At 29.6% G+C, this 15603-nt stretch overlaps 1 protein-coding gene across 1 annotated transcript in view; it reads left to right on the top strand.

Annotated features, from left to right (window-relative positions):
- The first annotated feature begins 796 nt into the window (after window positions 1-796).
- LOC107452544 (proton channel OtopLc) overlaps window positions 797-15603 on the top strand; it is a 37353-nt gene continuing 22546 nt past the window's right edge. Inside the window, exon 1 of the mRNA XM_087162528.1 lies at window positions 797-838. Within this exon, the coding sequence (XP_087018654.1) occupies window positions 812-838 (27 nt within the window). The 5' untranslated portion in view covers window positions 797-811. The remainder of the gene's footprint in view (window positions 839-15603) is intronic.

Below are 15603 nucleotides of genomic sequence, written 5' to 3'. Positions count from 1 at the left end.
AGAAAGTCTGCTCCGGACGCATCTATCTTTAGAATGGCTTCACATCCACTTTAAATGCTGTCATGTGAACAGTTTTAGGCTGCTTCCTGAGGGTTTTGCCTTCATACGAATAACATCCACTTCTTTGGCAAATACGTAATTGCAAATTTTCATAACTGTGATTTTGCGATGGTTATTCGTGACACTCAGGTCAAGTTAAGCCTATCTTTAGCCATCGCTCTCTGTGCTAATTCTGAAAATGGTGTAAAACGTTAATAGGCAGAAAAGCCACTGCTTTGCGAAAACCAAAACCGTTTGTGACATAATTTTCTTAATGCTTGAAAATACGACTCCAGCGCTGCATTATCAGGATTCATAGAAATTAAGAGAAATTTGAGAATTATTAATTAATTTTGATAAGTTTTACCTGGGGGAAAAATCTCACAAAATTAATAATTTTTGAAAAAGTTAAGCAACTTTTAAAATATCTAAGTTATTTGTCCGCTTTAGATCTAATATAATTCTTTAGAGTAAAAAAGTATGTAAACTGTATAATAAGCCTCCGAATTATGTTGAACAACCCGAAAAAATGTGCGAAAGAACACTTTCAGGCTAACACCTAATTGAACTTTAATATACAATTTAAAGGTTGTAATTTATAAATGAACACCTAAAACCTAAAATGGAAAAAACTTACACTAATCTTACACGCATGCACACCGTACTTGAATTATTTCTGCTTCCGAAAACAGCAATTTTGACTAACTTTGGATATCGTTTAAGTTGTTTACAATCCAACACGAGTTGGTGTTTTCTACGCTGCTATACTTAAATGGAAACAGAAGTTCACTGTAAAAATGTATGTGTATGTTTTTAATTATGTAATAATGATAATTATGTTTTATTTTTTAACCTCTTTATGAATTGTATTAAATGATTTTATATAAAATAATAATTATCAACTTCAGTTTTGTTAAGCCTAGTTAAAACTTTGTAATAGTATTCTCTTTGTGACAAACTAATGTTTGATTAACAAATTTTAAATGTCAGACATTAGTGATTTTCGATTACAACTAGATTTTAAGTAGAGTTTGCCAATTTTTTTAACAAGTAGTAAAGAATCTATTTTTTTCTACTAGATGCTTTCTAGAGTAGATTCTTAAATCGTTTTCAACAGGAAAAAAACAGAACGTTGAATTCTACTGCCGAGATAAAAGTTGTCAAATTTCATGTTCTTTTTCAACATAAAGGGGAAGGAATATTAAGAGGAGTGTGCTGTTTAACAATTTTTTCGTCCTAGTTTAAAAACAAAGAGCATGCAAGAATAAAGGAATGCCGTAATTTGCTATCGCAACCCCTGCAAATTTAAAGTTAGAGAAATTAAAAAGTCAACTATAAACGAACCACTAATTTTTCTGATGTCCACTATAAGCGTATAAATTAATGCTAGTTAAATTGGAAAAAAGTTCCTTACAACCGAGAGTTCACTATATCTCAGGTTCATTATACCGGGGTTTGAACGTACTTGCTTTTAAATAACTATGCGCATTCTCTTTTACCTCATTGCTTACCTCAAAATTAATTTAATTCATTTTTCAAGAAGATATGTTGGTATCACATTGAGGATGGAACGAACATGGTTAAATCTCTCTTTAAATAAATAAGTAGCAATTAAAAACACTTTCTTATCGTTTAAAATCTAAATCATATATGACTGCACTATTGCTTTTAATTTATTATTCATATATTGAAGTTAAATTACTCTCCTCAAAAAAATTTAATTGCTTCCAAAAGAATGCACCAAAAAAGTTGCAAATTATTTAAAAAAAAAAAAAAACATAAGCAAATTTAAGTTTAACTTCGTGATAGTGAAGAAAAAATAATAAATATTCATTTTTTTTCTAATTCTAAGACCCCCTCACCCCTTAATAATTCTTTTTCTTAAAGACTCGTTTGGCTCTTTCTTAATTGATATGTAATCTTAGTATTCAAGCGCTGTAATAACGGACTTAATTACGAATACTTGAAATAATTAATGTTTTTATTAATTACATTATGCATATTCCCGATGAGCAAACTTTTTGAGGAACTTTTTCATTAAATGAAGAAGGAGATGGGAAAAAAAAAATTGGAAAGGAATAAAAAAAAATGCTAATTTTTTTTTATCTTACCCAACTGATAATTAAAATCGGTTGCAGGATATGATTAACACTAATGAAAGAATGCATTTAGCATTCAATAATGATTTAAGTGTTAAGAGCTGTAAATGTGTTAATTACTCAAAAGTGGAAATCCGTTTGAAAGGCTGAATACGTCTCCTGCATATTTTAAGAACACTCTACCTTAAGAATTTTTATTTCGTTCGAAAAAAATATATTAATTGAAGATAACTAGTTAATTACTAAGCTCTTATCATACGTAATGCTTTTTCTTATAAAAGTAATAAAAACTGGTAGGATGCTTTAAAAAAATTCACATTTATTACTTTTAGTTCATATTAATGTTTCAAAACTGAGTTTAAATTATGTGTAAAAACAGTTGCAGTCGTTTATCACTTATATTATGAGATTCATGTTTTCAATGTATAAAGGTGCATACAATTAAATTTTCAGAAAATTGATACAAATTTAGCCACATAACTATGAATCTTTAATTGTAAATTGATTATGAAGTAAATCACTCTTGCAATCGCCTAATGTGGGGTAAGAGATCTTAGAAGTTAAGAGTTCACAATTTTGTGATAAGCTACCTGATTAGGGCAACATCGTTAGCATTGCGCATAGACCGCATTTACTTACCAGACAAACTGATACTCATCGGTTTGAATCTGAGTGGGCTTTAAACCGCTATTGGGGATCGAACTGAAGTTCTTCATAATGTTATTCTTAACCACTGAGCCATTGCGGTTGATTTATTATACGGCCCAGTTTACAACGTTATTATTAATCTTGCGATCGTGTTTGTAAGGGTTGAATCTGACAATCAAACTTTTGACTACTGTCAGATAGCTAAAGCATTCAAATCTAAACTGGGGTTAAGTGCTTGATGACAATACAAATTTTCATCATTTGTTGACTTTATTTTATTTTTGAAAAAGAAATTTTTGTTAATATAAATTTTCGAAAATTTTCCGGAACGGTTAAAAGCCCTAATTTTAACTCGAACTCTGTACTTGATAACAATAAAAGTTACGATTGTTTACGCCGAAAAAATTTATTAATATTTTATTGCCAATCGAAAGTTCGTCCACTTTCTGACGAAAACAAATTACCAGAAACAAAACTAAAAAAAGAAAATAATAAAATAATGTTTTAAAAACTATTTCTTTCAAGTAGCCTTAAACATAGAAACAAAATTTATTTTTTTTCAAATTAGATTGAGAGATAGTGACATTCGTAATGGACAACCATGACCCCCGAGAATTCTCCTCGTATCTTTTCAAAACTGATGCGCCAGACCTCTTTTGTTTTACGTCGAACAAATGCAAAATTAGTTTTTCATTTTAATTTAATTAATATAGCAGTAATTTTTTAATTTTATTTCAATGATCTATTTCGCTACCGCTCACCAATCCCGGTAATTGGTTTGAAATAAATGTTGTTTTTTGACCTAAAACAGTTTTTCTACGAAATAAGTAAATTCGAATTAATTAGAATTCCACTTAAAATCTATGCACTAAAAAGAATTATGTTTGCTTGCCCCCACATTTCACGTCCAAACATTTCTTTCATAGTAAAGATCTATTTTTGAACAAAAATAATTTTTCTTGGTAATTATTTTTTAAAACTACATTTAAAATTGAAAGTATATTGTAATAACAAATTCGAAGAGTTTACAACCGCAGTTTATTTTCGTTTACCAAACCGATTGATGTATTAAATAGAATTAATACATCTATCACATTGTGAAACTGTTGTATAATATATAATAGTATATTAACGTACTATTATATATTATACGACAGTTAAAGACATCAAAAATAATTATAAAACTGGTAGACCCCCCGATTTTAAAAAAATTATTTTAAAATATAGCGTAATAAGGAAAATATCATATAGAATTGCATTTTAATAAAGAAACAACTCCTTTAGTTTTAAACATTTAATTTAGAAAACAATTGAAAACACAATAATATCCAAGAAGAACGAGAAAAATTAGTATTATTGGTAAACACCCTTAAATTAGGGATGCTAATCCATTCTATATGTCCATTCTTCATCCATTTCTAATCCATTCTTCATTAATATCTACTAATCCATTCTTCATTACTTTCTACTAATCCATTCTTCATTACTTTCTACTAATCCATTCTTCATTACTTTCTACTAATCCATTCTTCATGACTTTTATTAGTTTTATGTTAACGATAAACAAAAAATATGGAAATGAAAGTGGGAAAACTGGATCCTAGCATGGGATTTTTCCCGTCTATAAAAATGCACTGATAGCAACAGAAAGCTGTGTTAGACCGTTCTTATGTTATAATATATAGATAAATGAAAGGCAATTAATAAAATAAGCTCATGATTTTTCAGGAAAGTAATCTAAGGCTGAAGAAATAATCAACTCGATTTCTCATCTGCTACACAGGAGTACAAAAAACGAACAAAGTACTCTGATTGAAATTGAAATTATATACTCAAACAGTTTTTTTTTTCCTGCCAGACCTTTTACTTCAATAAAATGTGCTATTTATACAGAATCAATAAAAAGAGTATTACAATTAGTTTTGTTGATTTGAAAATCCGCAACTAAAAAATAAAATGAAATAAATAAGTTAATTTGGTATTTTTTTAATTAATTTTAGATTATTTAAACGAAAGAATTTTTTTCTGATACTACTATATCATAAAAAAAACTCGCCGTTATTCAAATTCGTTCGTCTATTTTTTTTTATCAGAAATTTAAATTAACAAGTAAATCTGAGAGAAAAATAATGTAAAAGAGCCGTTTCAGATGAAAAATGTATTTTCTTCAGTTTTACGGTTCCGACTTCAGATAAATTCGTTGGGAGAAAAATTTACTGATTATTATAGTACTTCATCTTCGAAATCATAGTTTTCCATCCCCCTCCCAAAACAGTCTGTCTTTTAGCAGTAAAAATCACACTCCATATCGAAAGATGGTTCCTAGAAAACTTTTTCAACTAAAAAAAAAAAAAGAAAGAATAAAAAAATCGTAATTTTAGCTGACTACAGCAGGATTTAAGCAATTGATTCTTTTTGAAGGAAAGAAAAATGCCATAAAAACTTGCGGTTCTTCTGTATTAAAGGATTTTTATGTATCTTTTCTTGTATTTCAACGTATCTTGTATTTTTATAGAGACCGCATTTGATTCAGAGTCTTCAAATTCGTGGGGTTTGAATCTCTCGAAATGTATTTATTTCCGTCGAATAGACAAAAGAAATGAAATATTGTCTGTTTTGGGGGAAGAATAAATACTAGAAGTGTGATAAAAGATACGAGAGAGAAAAAGTTTTTCGGGAGCATTCGAGTACTTTGGAATTTATACGGTTATGGGTACTGTAGTTCGCCACATATAAATGAAGTTTTACTGACTATGCATTTCGAAGATAAAATGTTCTGTTGGACAAGAACTGTTTATTTAAGAGACCTATTTGTATATTCAATAGAAACTCCACTTCAAATAGATTGGGAAGCATTTTCAAAAATTTTATAATTTAAAAATAATAATATTTTAAGGTTTTTTTTCTGCTTGTATGTATGCATTTACAAAACGATTACCTGTGTAAGAATTATACTGGGCTTACCCTCGTCTGTCAAAGTTTTTAATCTTGCTACATATAAAAATCTAATGATGGTTCGCAGTTTTCCATTGTTGTCCGTGCATTTTTATTGGCCGGAAAAATAACGCGGTAGGATCCAGTTTTTCCTCATTCGTTTCCATATTGTTTTGGTTGTCATCAGCATAAAATTAATAAAAGTCATAAAGGTATTGTTTTCAAATAAAATATTTTTGTATCCCTAATTTCAAGTAATTTTTTTATGCTATTACGCTTTTAATTCAAGAGTTTAAAACTTAGAGAATTACTTTTTTTTAATTATTATTATAATGTAATTCTGCTCTACATTTAAAGATAAAGTTATTTAGAAAGGTGTTCTTATCTTACTTACAGTTTTGCAATTATTATTTTGACGCAAATAACATTAATATACTGTTATAAATTACAGTTAAAGAGATCTGTTAATTGATTTAAAACTTAACGATCACCTTCATGCACAATGATTCAGAAGCAAAAAAGGTATTTAATATATCCGCCCGTTTAGTAAGCGAAAATATTAAATTAGGGTTGTGAACTCATCAAATTTGCTTGAACAAAATAATGTTATAACAATATAAATGTTATTTTAAAAAAATATCAATCAGAATAATTGCCTCTGTTCACCAATAGATCTAAATATTTATAATATTGATAGATAATAATATTTGGACGTGGAAAGTGGAGGCACAAGCGTAAGCAAACAGAATTCCTTTTAGCACAGATAAGTTAGGGAATAATTTTAACCTTAGTAGAAAAACTGTTTTGTAAAAACAAACAACAATTTTCGGGAAGTAATTTTTGGGGTTGGTGAGCGGTAGCAAACAGGGGGCTGAGCCTCCTACTTACATAGAGAAAAATCATTTTAAATGTTAAAAAAAAGTTTTGTTTAAGTAAACTTTTAGAAAGTTTTGGGGCGTATACATATCTTATTATTTGAGTCTAGTGGATTTTGCTCCATGACCAAAATATCTATAAAAATATTCCTCACTTTTAAAAAATATTATCATTTTTTATCTATAATGATGGAGAAATAACTAAAGTAAACTAGTTAAAATATTTTTTTAACTAAAATGCAGGGTATATCGAAAAATTAAATATAAACTTGGATAAATTATTGCATCATAGAATAGAAGGTAACTAATTTATTTTTAATTTGTGTGTTCTTTTTTTTTGTGGGACTGGATTTTTTGGAACTTGACTCACGTTAGTGAGAACGAGAACGCGTTTAATCTGTTGGGTCACAAAGTCCACCACGTTCCCATAACAGATTAAACCTCTAGCCAAAATTATGATATGCTTATGAATGAATGAGTATGTGAATTATTCCGCTCTATAAATGGGTGTGACGTATAGGTGTGGCAGCAGCCGAATTTTTGGGCCAGAGATGGCACCACTGGAAAACAAGAACAATCGCACCCCCGATGCCTTAATGGTCTACAACATTTCTATTTGTCTACAACTTATCTTATAAAATATATGTATTGTTATTTTAATTTGTATATCGTTTTTGTCGCAATATTAAGCAAAAGATTTGCTAATTTAGAGTTATTTAAACAAGGAAAAGGACAGTGTGAAATCTTTCGTTTCCTCTGAACACAAGCATTGTACAGTAGGCGAAAAAAAAGTATTAATCTGAATAACTTTTAATCTAATGATTGAATCTTCGCATTCTAGGATTCAAGAGGTGACCTTTAATATGCTAATTAAGTTAAGACGATATTTTAAGTTACGAAAAATTAGACACAAAACGCACTTTCTCTGAATAAACTTGCCTCTATTTTTGCAGATTTGGATTTCCGTCCCCCAAAATATAGGGGGTAGCGATAATCTGGTAAATATGGTTCAGAGCGATCCAAGGTGCTTAGTGTTAATTTAACTTTTTGCGTATTTCACCATATTTGTAGACTTTTAAATGAATTGAGAAATTTTTGCATACCATTATAAAATTAGTTATCAAAGATAATTATTTCCATACAAAAAATTTCTTTTAGTAAATATTTATGGTTTATATATGAGAAAAACAAATAAAAATCGATGTTTCCTTAAAAGAAAATCGTATTTAGTTGGGGGTATGGTTTCCCCGGATTACTGGCAACGTTGAACACCTTCAAGGCATCTAGTCAATCAGGTAATTAGTGAGGGACTGGGGTATTCTGCCCCACTCTTCCAGAAGAGCTCTTTCCAGTTCTTGGAGAGTTTGCGGTGGTGGTAGGCGTCCAGTAAATCATTTGCTAAGAATGTCCCAAACATGCTCGATTGGGCTCATGTCCGGAGAACAAGCTGGCCAATCTATTCGTATGGTTCCTTCCTCCAAAAGGAAATCAATCACATAGTTAACACGATGTAGAATGCAATTGCCGCCCATTAATATGAAGTAATATCCAATTGCTGCAGCGTAAAGGATTACAATAGATTTCAGCATCTCAGCCCTGTATCGGATACCGATTAGAGCTCCATTTTGAGTGATATGGAGATCGGTGCACCCATTAATGGCGATGCCAGCATAGACGATCACTCCCCCACCAAAAAACCTTACATTTTCGTGCACGCGCGATTGTTTCTAGTACCACGCTCCCTTCAGATGAAAGTACGTGGATTATCAGGATGAACAGGAAAACTGGACTCGTCAAAGAAAGGAATATTGCGCCATTCATTTCTCCTCTAGTTCACATGCTCTGTTTGTCCACTCCCTGCTGGCGCGGCGGTGTCTTGCTGTTAACGTGACACATACCATTGGTCGGCGAGCATACAGACCTCTGCGTGAAGGCGGTTTCGGATAGTTTACGTCGAAACTGTGGTGCCAGTATCCGAGCGAAGTTGTTGTTGGTTGAAGAAGAGTGGCATTCATATTTTGATACCTCCGAACCGTTAGCGTTAAATAACGGTCTTCATTGGACGTTGTTGCACGTCTATGCCCTGGCCCAGATCTTCGGCCAGCATTTCCAGTCTCCAAAAAACTCTCCAAGCTTCTAATTCATTTAAATGACTTCGTTGAGACATCGCACTCATCGGAACAACGCATTTATTGAATGTCGATCATTCTTTTCCACTAAATCGCTACCACTAAATCGTTATCTTCGACGTCAAACTCAAAATTCGCATGCTGCGAAGTTTGAAAATAATAAAAATTTGCATTTAGTTCGTGAAAATCCGATCATTAGAAGAAAAGTTAAGCAGGGTGATCTCTTTATATATATATATAATACAATGAAGACAAAAGGGAGAAAAAGAAAGAAAATTAAGAAAAATAATAAGTTTTATTTTCTGCCCCTAAGCTGCAAGTATATGAAACTCATAAAATTAGTTTAAAATATAGAAAAAAAAACGTGGAAAATAATATAATAAAGATTAAACAAAAGAGAGGAAAAAAATTATTAAAATAAAATATTTTAAAAAAATTTTTATTTAAAAAAAAATCGAAAAGCCGGAAAACAAAATAATTTAAAGATATAATCTCGTCCTTAGCCCACACGATTATATCCGAAAAAAGGAGTGCTTTCTAATATTGTATTAATGTAGCCAAAGCAAAATATGTTAATACAATAGTGTAAGAAGCATCCAAAAAATTGAAACGAAAATCAGTTGAGTAGTTTCTTAAAAATCAAATTTTTGTCATATATTTAAAATTCGATTTCTCACGAACTATTCGATAGATTTCCCTCAAATTTTATATTCTACCATGTAAAATTACATTCATTAAAATAATGCAAAAAAAAATTATAACATACAATCTAAAATTTTTCGACTATTATGAAATAAAATAACAAAGAAATATCATTCATTTTTTTTAATAATTATTGTAATATGATAGTAATTAAGATTTAAAGTAATTAATTACTGTATTCGATTGCACGATTACAGTTGTATTGAAAATTATAGGGACTTGTAATTACAATTACAAGTATTTGATTACCGTAATCGCTATTATAATCACGATTGCAGTTCTGATCAAAATTATGGTAAATTGTAATCACGATTATAAGTAATTGATTGCTATAATCACGATCGCAGCTGTAATCAAAATTATAATGTGTTGAAATCATGATTAGGAGTAATTGATTACTATAATCGAAAGATTTAATCGATTACCTTTTTGCCGTCCGAACGAACTTTCTACGTCCGAACAAACCGAACGAACTTTTGTGAATGTTTTTCTGAAACCATTTCAGTGTAATTCATAAGTGTTTCTGCACTGTTTGAGTTTTATGACACAAAAACGGTATCCGTCTGGTTTTCGCTATGCATTATTGCTATGAAAATGCTTAATTTAAATTTGAAAAACCGAAAGTTAGAGGTTCAATGTTATTAAATTGTGTGACTATAAAGTTTATTTTTAAATTTAAAATTATTTCCATTTTTGTTCAAAAACTTAACGGTAGAAAATTAAAGAAAAGAAAATTCTCATACCAAAATTTGAGAAACTTTTTAAAGGGAGAACAGAAAAAAGCGTTTTTAATTATTTTGAAGCACTTATTTGGTTCACAGTAAGCGCTTCAAAATAATTAAAGTTTGGTTGGTTATTTGGTTGAAGCACTTATTATTTTGAAGCAATTATTTTGATTCGGAAATAAAACAAAAGTACAATAAATGCAAATTCATACTTTTATTCGAATTTAGAAGGGGAAAAAAATTATTTTATAATAGGAATTGAATAGGCTTCGAATATCGTATCTTTTTCCAAAATGAACTTGAAATTTATATAGGCTTCGTGCTGCCATCTATTTTGAGATGGTAACAACTTAAGACAACCTGTGAAAATACTCTTTGTATAAATTCGAAAAATAATTTGAATCAAGATGAAGTAAATTTTGCATAAGTAGGAGTTGAAGTCGGAAAAATTTGCTCGAATCCGTTTAATTAAAAGTTAGGTCTTGCAGAGTCTAAAAGGAATTACTTTCTCCCGCTTAATGGGGAAGTGTGAAAAGAAAATCTTACGAAAATCATTAAGATACATATTATATTTATGTAAACAAATATATTACTCTGATAAATATTCGGACGATTATTTAAATTGTTACTTATCACAAACTTAATGAAACATACCTGAACATTTCTGAGCTTGTGTTTAACCAAGCATGTAGGTATAACTTTTTCATGGGGGTGTTTAGAAATTCAAAATTTTCAAATTGAAGTGAAGTTAAATTTGAAATTAGGGTCTAATACTTATGCTTTATAGATATTTTAAATAGAGATTGGTTGCTTTTAAATATATAAAACTTAGTAATCTATAAATAATTTCAAACTAAATTTGATCTTCAACCTGTAACGGAAAACCTATTAAATTTGGAGGAAAATATCTTATACCACATCACTTGGTAGTCAAGCAAGATGAGACTTTTTCGACGGAGAAATTAATACTTAAGATTTTTTCCCATAAAGCTTTGTTGTGTAATTATAAATAATACTTAAAACTCCCCTACTTTCCTCTGTACGGTAATTAGATTCCAGTCGTACTTACCTTTGTAACACTACGCATTATGGAAAATCATTTAATGCTTCCTAATATGGAAGTGAAAGAGGGACAAGATTCTAAAAATAACTCCTCCTTTGAAATATTAATCTAATTATTATTCAACGGTATGTTTTCAGCCTTGAATTCCCAAAATAGAATATCTCTACTCTTACTCTTTAACAAAGACATTTTATGAAACCGAAAGAGTTTTAATTCTTTTATTAATACAAAAGTATTTATAATTTTTGTATTACATATATATATATATATATATATATATATATATATATATATATATATATATATTATTTAATTCAATTCTGTAAAAAAAAGTTTCATCGCAAAATATACCTCACATATTCAAATAGATTCTGGTTAGCCAAGTAAGAAGTGGACAAAATCATGACGAAAATAACACGCTTGATGCATAAAACCACTTGCAACTTTTTAACTATTTGTTCCATTCACTTGTGTATAGTCTCATTCGATTTATCGTAAAATAATACATATGAAATAATGTCTTACTTATTTAGATAGCAATATCAGATGCGTAAAAAGTTACAAGTACAAATTTGTAGTTTTTGTGCGTAGAACACTTATAATTTCTAAACTATTGGTTCTATCGTCTCGAGATTGATACTATTCAATTCAGTATTAAAATATACATTAGAAAAAATACCTAACTTGTCCCTTTGAAATGCATGAATAAAAAATTATACTTTAATAAAATCCGGCCTCTCATATATACTTAGATTTTTGAAAATTATAAAATCATCGACGAATGTCCCATTTAACTTAGGACAGAGAAATATTAATATGACACTCAGAGGATAAATGGTATGAACGTTTTTGTCGATTTTCTATTCAAACAATAACGAAAAAACTCGCTATTAAAAGTAACTTCAGTTTTTTTTAGTTTTAATAAAGTAGAGAGACTACGTTTCTTAGTCTTCTATTATTACATATTTAAAATGGAAGGTAGTGTATGTTCTAATCATCTCTTGGCTGCCTTCTTGAAAAATTTAACTGTCATAAATTTATCTTTATTTGATAAGAACTAAGCATAAGCTTTATTTTATGCATCATTATTACTTTCCTCCCCCCCCCAAAAAAAAATATAACGAATTTCTCCTTATTTTCTGCCAATTCAATGATAATTTCTTTTTAACAATAATTCGCCTTCGTCCTCACGGATATTATTGAAATCAATCCATTTCTAACAATACAAAATTCACTGAATACTTTCTGTTGCAGCTTGGATAAGTTTCGGTGCTGAGACCCTGGGCCATTTACAATTTCTGTAATTTTAATAAATACTTTCGATTATATAAAAATGTTCATACAAAATTCTAGGCAAAATGACATGTGGATTTGCATAAAGGAAAAGGAAAATATGATTGATATTTCTACTTAAATGTGCAAAGAAACTAAAGTAGGGATAGAATTTGAGATAAAAACGATTGTTCTATTTATCTCCCATCTCCCTAACTTATTCGATTACTTGACAATGAGGTAAGATAGATAAGTTTTAAAATTATATGAATAATAGTAAATGAGTATTTTTTTAACTAAGTATAAAAGCGAGTAAAATACTTGTACAGCAGCCAATTCTTTTAAAGAAAATTTATTTGAAAAATACTCCTTAATTTTTTTAGCTGTGTTACTAATGGCACTTGCCTATATCAGTAAGCCCGCTTAGTAAAACCAAGCGAATTTAAGGTAGAGGGTGCGTTTTTCCTTCGTTTTTCATTGGCGTCATCTATGGCCAAGAATACGACTTCAGCCATACACATGACACAGCCCGTATAGGACGGATCCATTCATACAACCATTCATTTATACGAGGTTATTATTTGTTATGGGAACATGGAGGACTTTGTGACCTGACAGATTTAACGCGCAAGGGTCACCATTTACTACACGGGGAGTCTTCGGCCGGCGGGGATCAAACTCATTACCTCTTGGACATGAGCCGAACGCCCTACCAGCCAGTATCCCGGGCTAAGTTATAATTACTAAATTGTAATTGCGGGACATATAAAAACAAGCGTTTAAAACTAACTTATTGTGTTAGTAAAAGAATGAAAGTTGAAAGTAACACATTGTAAAAAGAACATTTTATTAATGTCATTTCAAACTTGGATTTCTTTTTCTTTGAAATAAAAAATTTTGTTATCTATTGAAGTATTTTTATTTGTCGTAGTATTTACCTTTTCCAGATAATTGCGTGTCCCACGACTCTCTTTAACATTTTTTCTTATTATTTTGTTTAGTTTCTCTATTATTCTAACAACAGACTTAGTTTTTAACTCCATTTGATTGCTTTTCATTTAGTACGTAATAACAGTTGCGTTTACAGATCAGTATAGCCACTTTCATCCCTTGTTACATTTTTTTACATTTAGTCAAAAGAGGACTTATGTAATATAGCTATTGGTGTGTGAAATTTTTATAAGAATTTAAAAAAAGGCTGGCCGATTTCAGTGAAAATAATACTGACTTTAAAATAACTTATTTAATTTCATTTATTTATTAGCTTCATTTTTACTGTTTTAAATAACTCAAATGTTTTAATTTAATAAATATTATTTAAAAGTATTGAAATCAGAGCAGAGTTTCAGTAGGCAACCAGCAACTTTGTTTAATTATAGTATATTTATTACTTTGTTGATCAAAAACAAATTTGTTTCATTCTCTTAATAATATGCTTTGAGGCTTATATTATTTGGAAGCAATTCTAATTGACTTTGCGGCGCATCTACAGAAAAAATACTGATTTGTTCAGAAAAATTCTTTTTGGGGTAACTTTAAGGATCGATTTAAATGTATATTTTTCTTTCCAATGAAAAAATCATTCACCGAAACACAATTTTACAAGACAAATTTACAATTTTATCGCAATTGACGAGTTTCGTATGCTTATTTCGGCCCTGGATATCAACTTACTTAACATAAATGTTTAGTTCACAATGATGGTTTTATTTCCTTCCAATTATGGTACAAAAGGAAGATAGTTTTCTTTAAGTGGACACAATGTTCCAGAAGGAACATTACTTTTGTAACAGTTCATCTAAGAATGATGAAATAGTCTGATACACAACAGTTAAGTTACTTTTTGTTTCAACCTTGATACCCTTAACCTTCCACGTAATATTTTGTGATAAGCAATAGTTTGTACCATGAACAATGTAAAACTCTATATTTAGTATCTTTAATGGAACAGTGGTTTGGCAATGAGAAAAAAAATCAACTATCAACAACAAAAAAAACTATTTCAAGGTTGTATAGTACACTAAAAAATTCTGATTAAAGCATGTTAGTAAATGAGTATAAACATAAGTAAACAAAATCTATTATCTAACTTGTGATAACAAGGTTTGGGTAGCAAATAAACGTGCTAAGTTTTGACTTTGAATTCGGGTCTTATCTATAGTGTGAAAAAACAACAATACGGAATAAAGATAATCACTTGGCGCATTTTACCTACTTTGATTTCTCGTAAACTTTAGAATTATTTACTAGAAACAAAATTAACTAATTGTTATTTTTATTAGTTGAAAAAATAAGTTTTCAATTTAAAATTTGACGGAAGGTTTAAAAATTTTGTTTCTGATGCTTTTATCATGGTTAATGATAATAAGTGAAAAGCATTTAAATATAAGATTTTAATTGACAAATAAATAAGAGTTATCAAAATGCTTGAAGGTTCTATTTCTTCGATTATCCTTTCATGGATAATGATAATAAATGAAAAAAATTTAAATACACGAGTTAGTAATCGAAACAAGAATTTTTTTTAAAATTAGGGAATCCTAAGACTTAAAGCTGTTTTTCGAAGCTCTGTCGCCAAGGAAAATAATAAAACCACAGTTTAAATGCGTTATACTTGAAGTAATGCGATTATTTTAAACTATATATAATCTTGCCGTGAAGAATTATCTGGGCTTTAGAAGAGACAAATAATTTATATATTTTAAAAGTTATTAAACTTTTTTAAAAGTCACCAATTTGGCGACATTTTTCTACCTAGATGAAAATTATCAAAATCACTGCCGTATTCTGAGTTTTTGCAAATTTTCATGAGTCCAAGTAGTGAAGCATTGGAATGAGTTTTCAAATATCAAAACATTAAACTTCAAATGCTTTTCAAACCTAACAGTCATGAGTAACAGTTGCAAACTCACAGCAGTTACAGAAATAATATAGTAGTATTAGCAAAAAAGCATCATTTCATATTGACGGATTTTCGAAAAACAGCTTTAATGGAACTCATTATTTCCATGTCACCATGTCTTTTCTCGTAACACCGAGACTATCAATTCATTTGTGTTCTTAAAAGGGATCTCTGCTAGCGAAAGTTCATGTCTCTGGTTCATAAGTAAGTTCGAA

This window comes from Parasteatoda tepidariorum, chromosome 1 (genome assembly GCF_982258835.1).
Source record: "Parasteatoda tepidariorum strain Cologne lab strain chromosome 1, Ptep-v5.0, whole genome shotgun sequence".
Classification (NCBI taxonomy): domain Eukaryota; kingdom Metazoa; phylum Arthropoda; class Arachnida; order Araneae; family Theridiidae; genus Parasteatoda; species Parasteatoda tepidariorum.
Note: the sequence above shows the minus strand (reverse complement) of the source record. Positions and strands in the feature narration are given on the sequence as shown.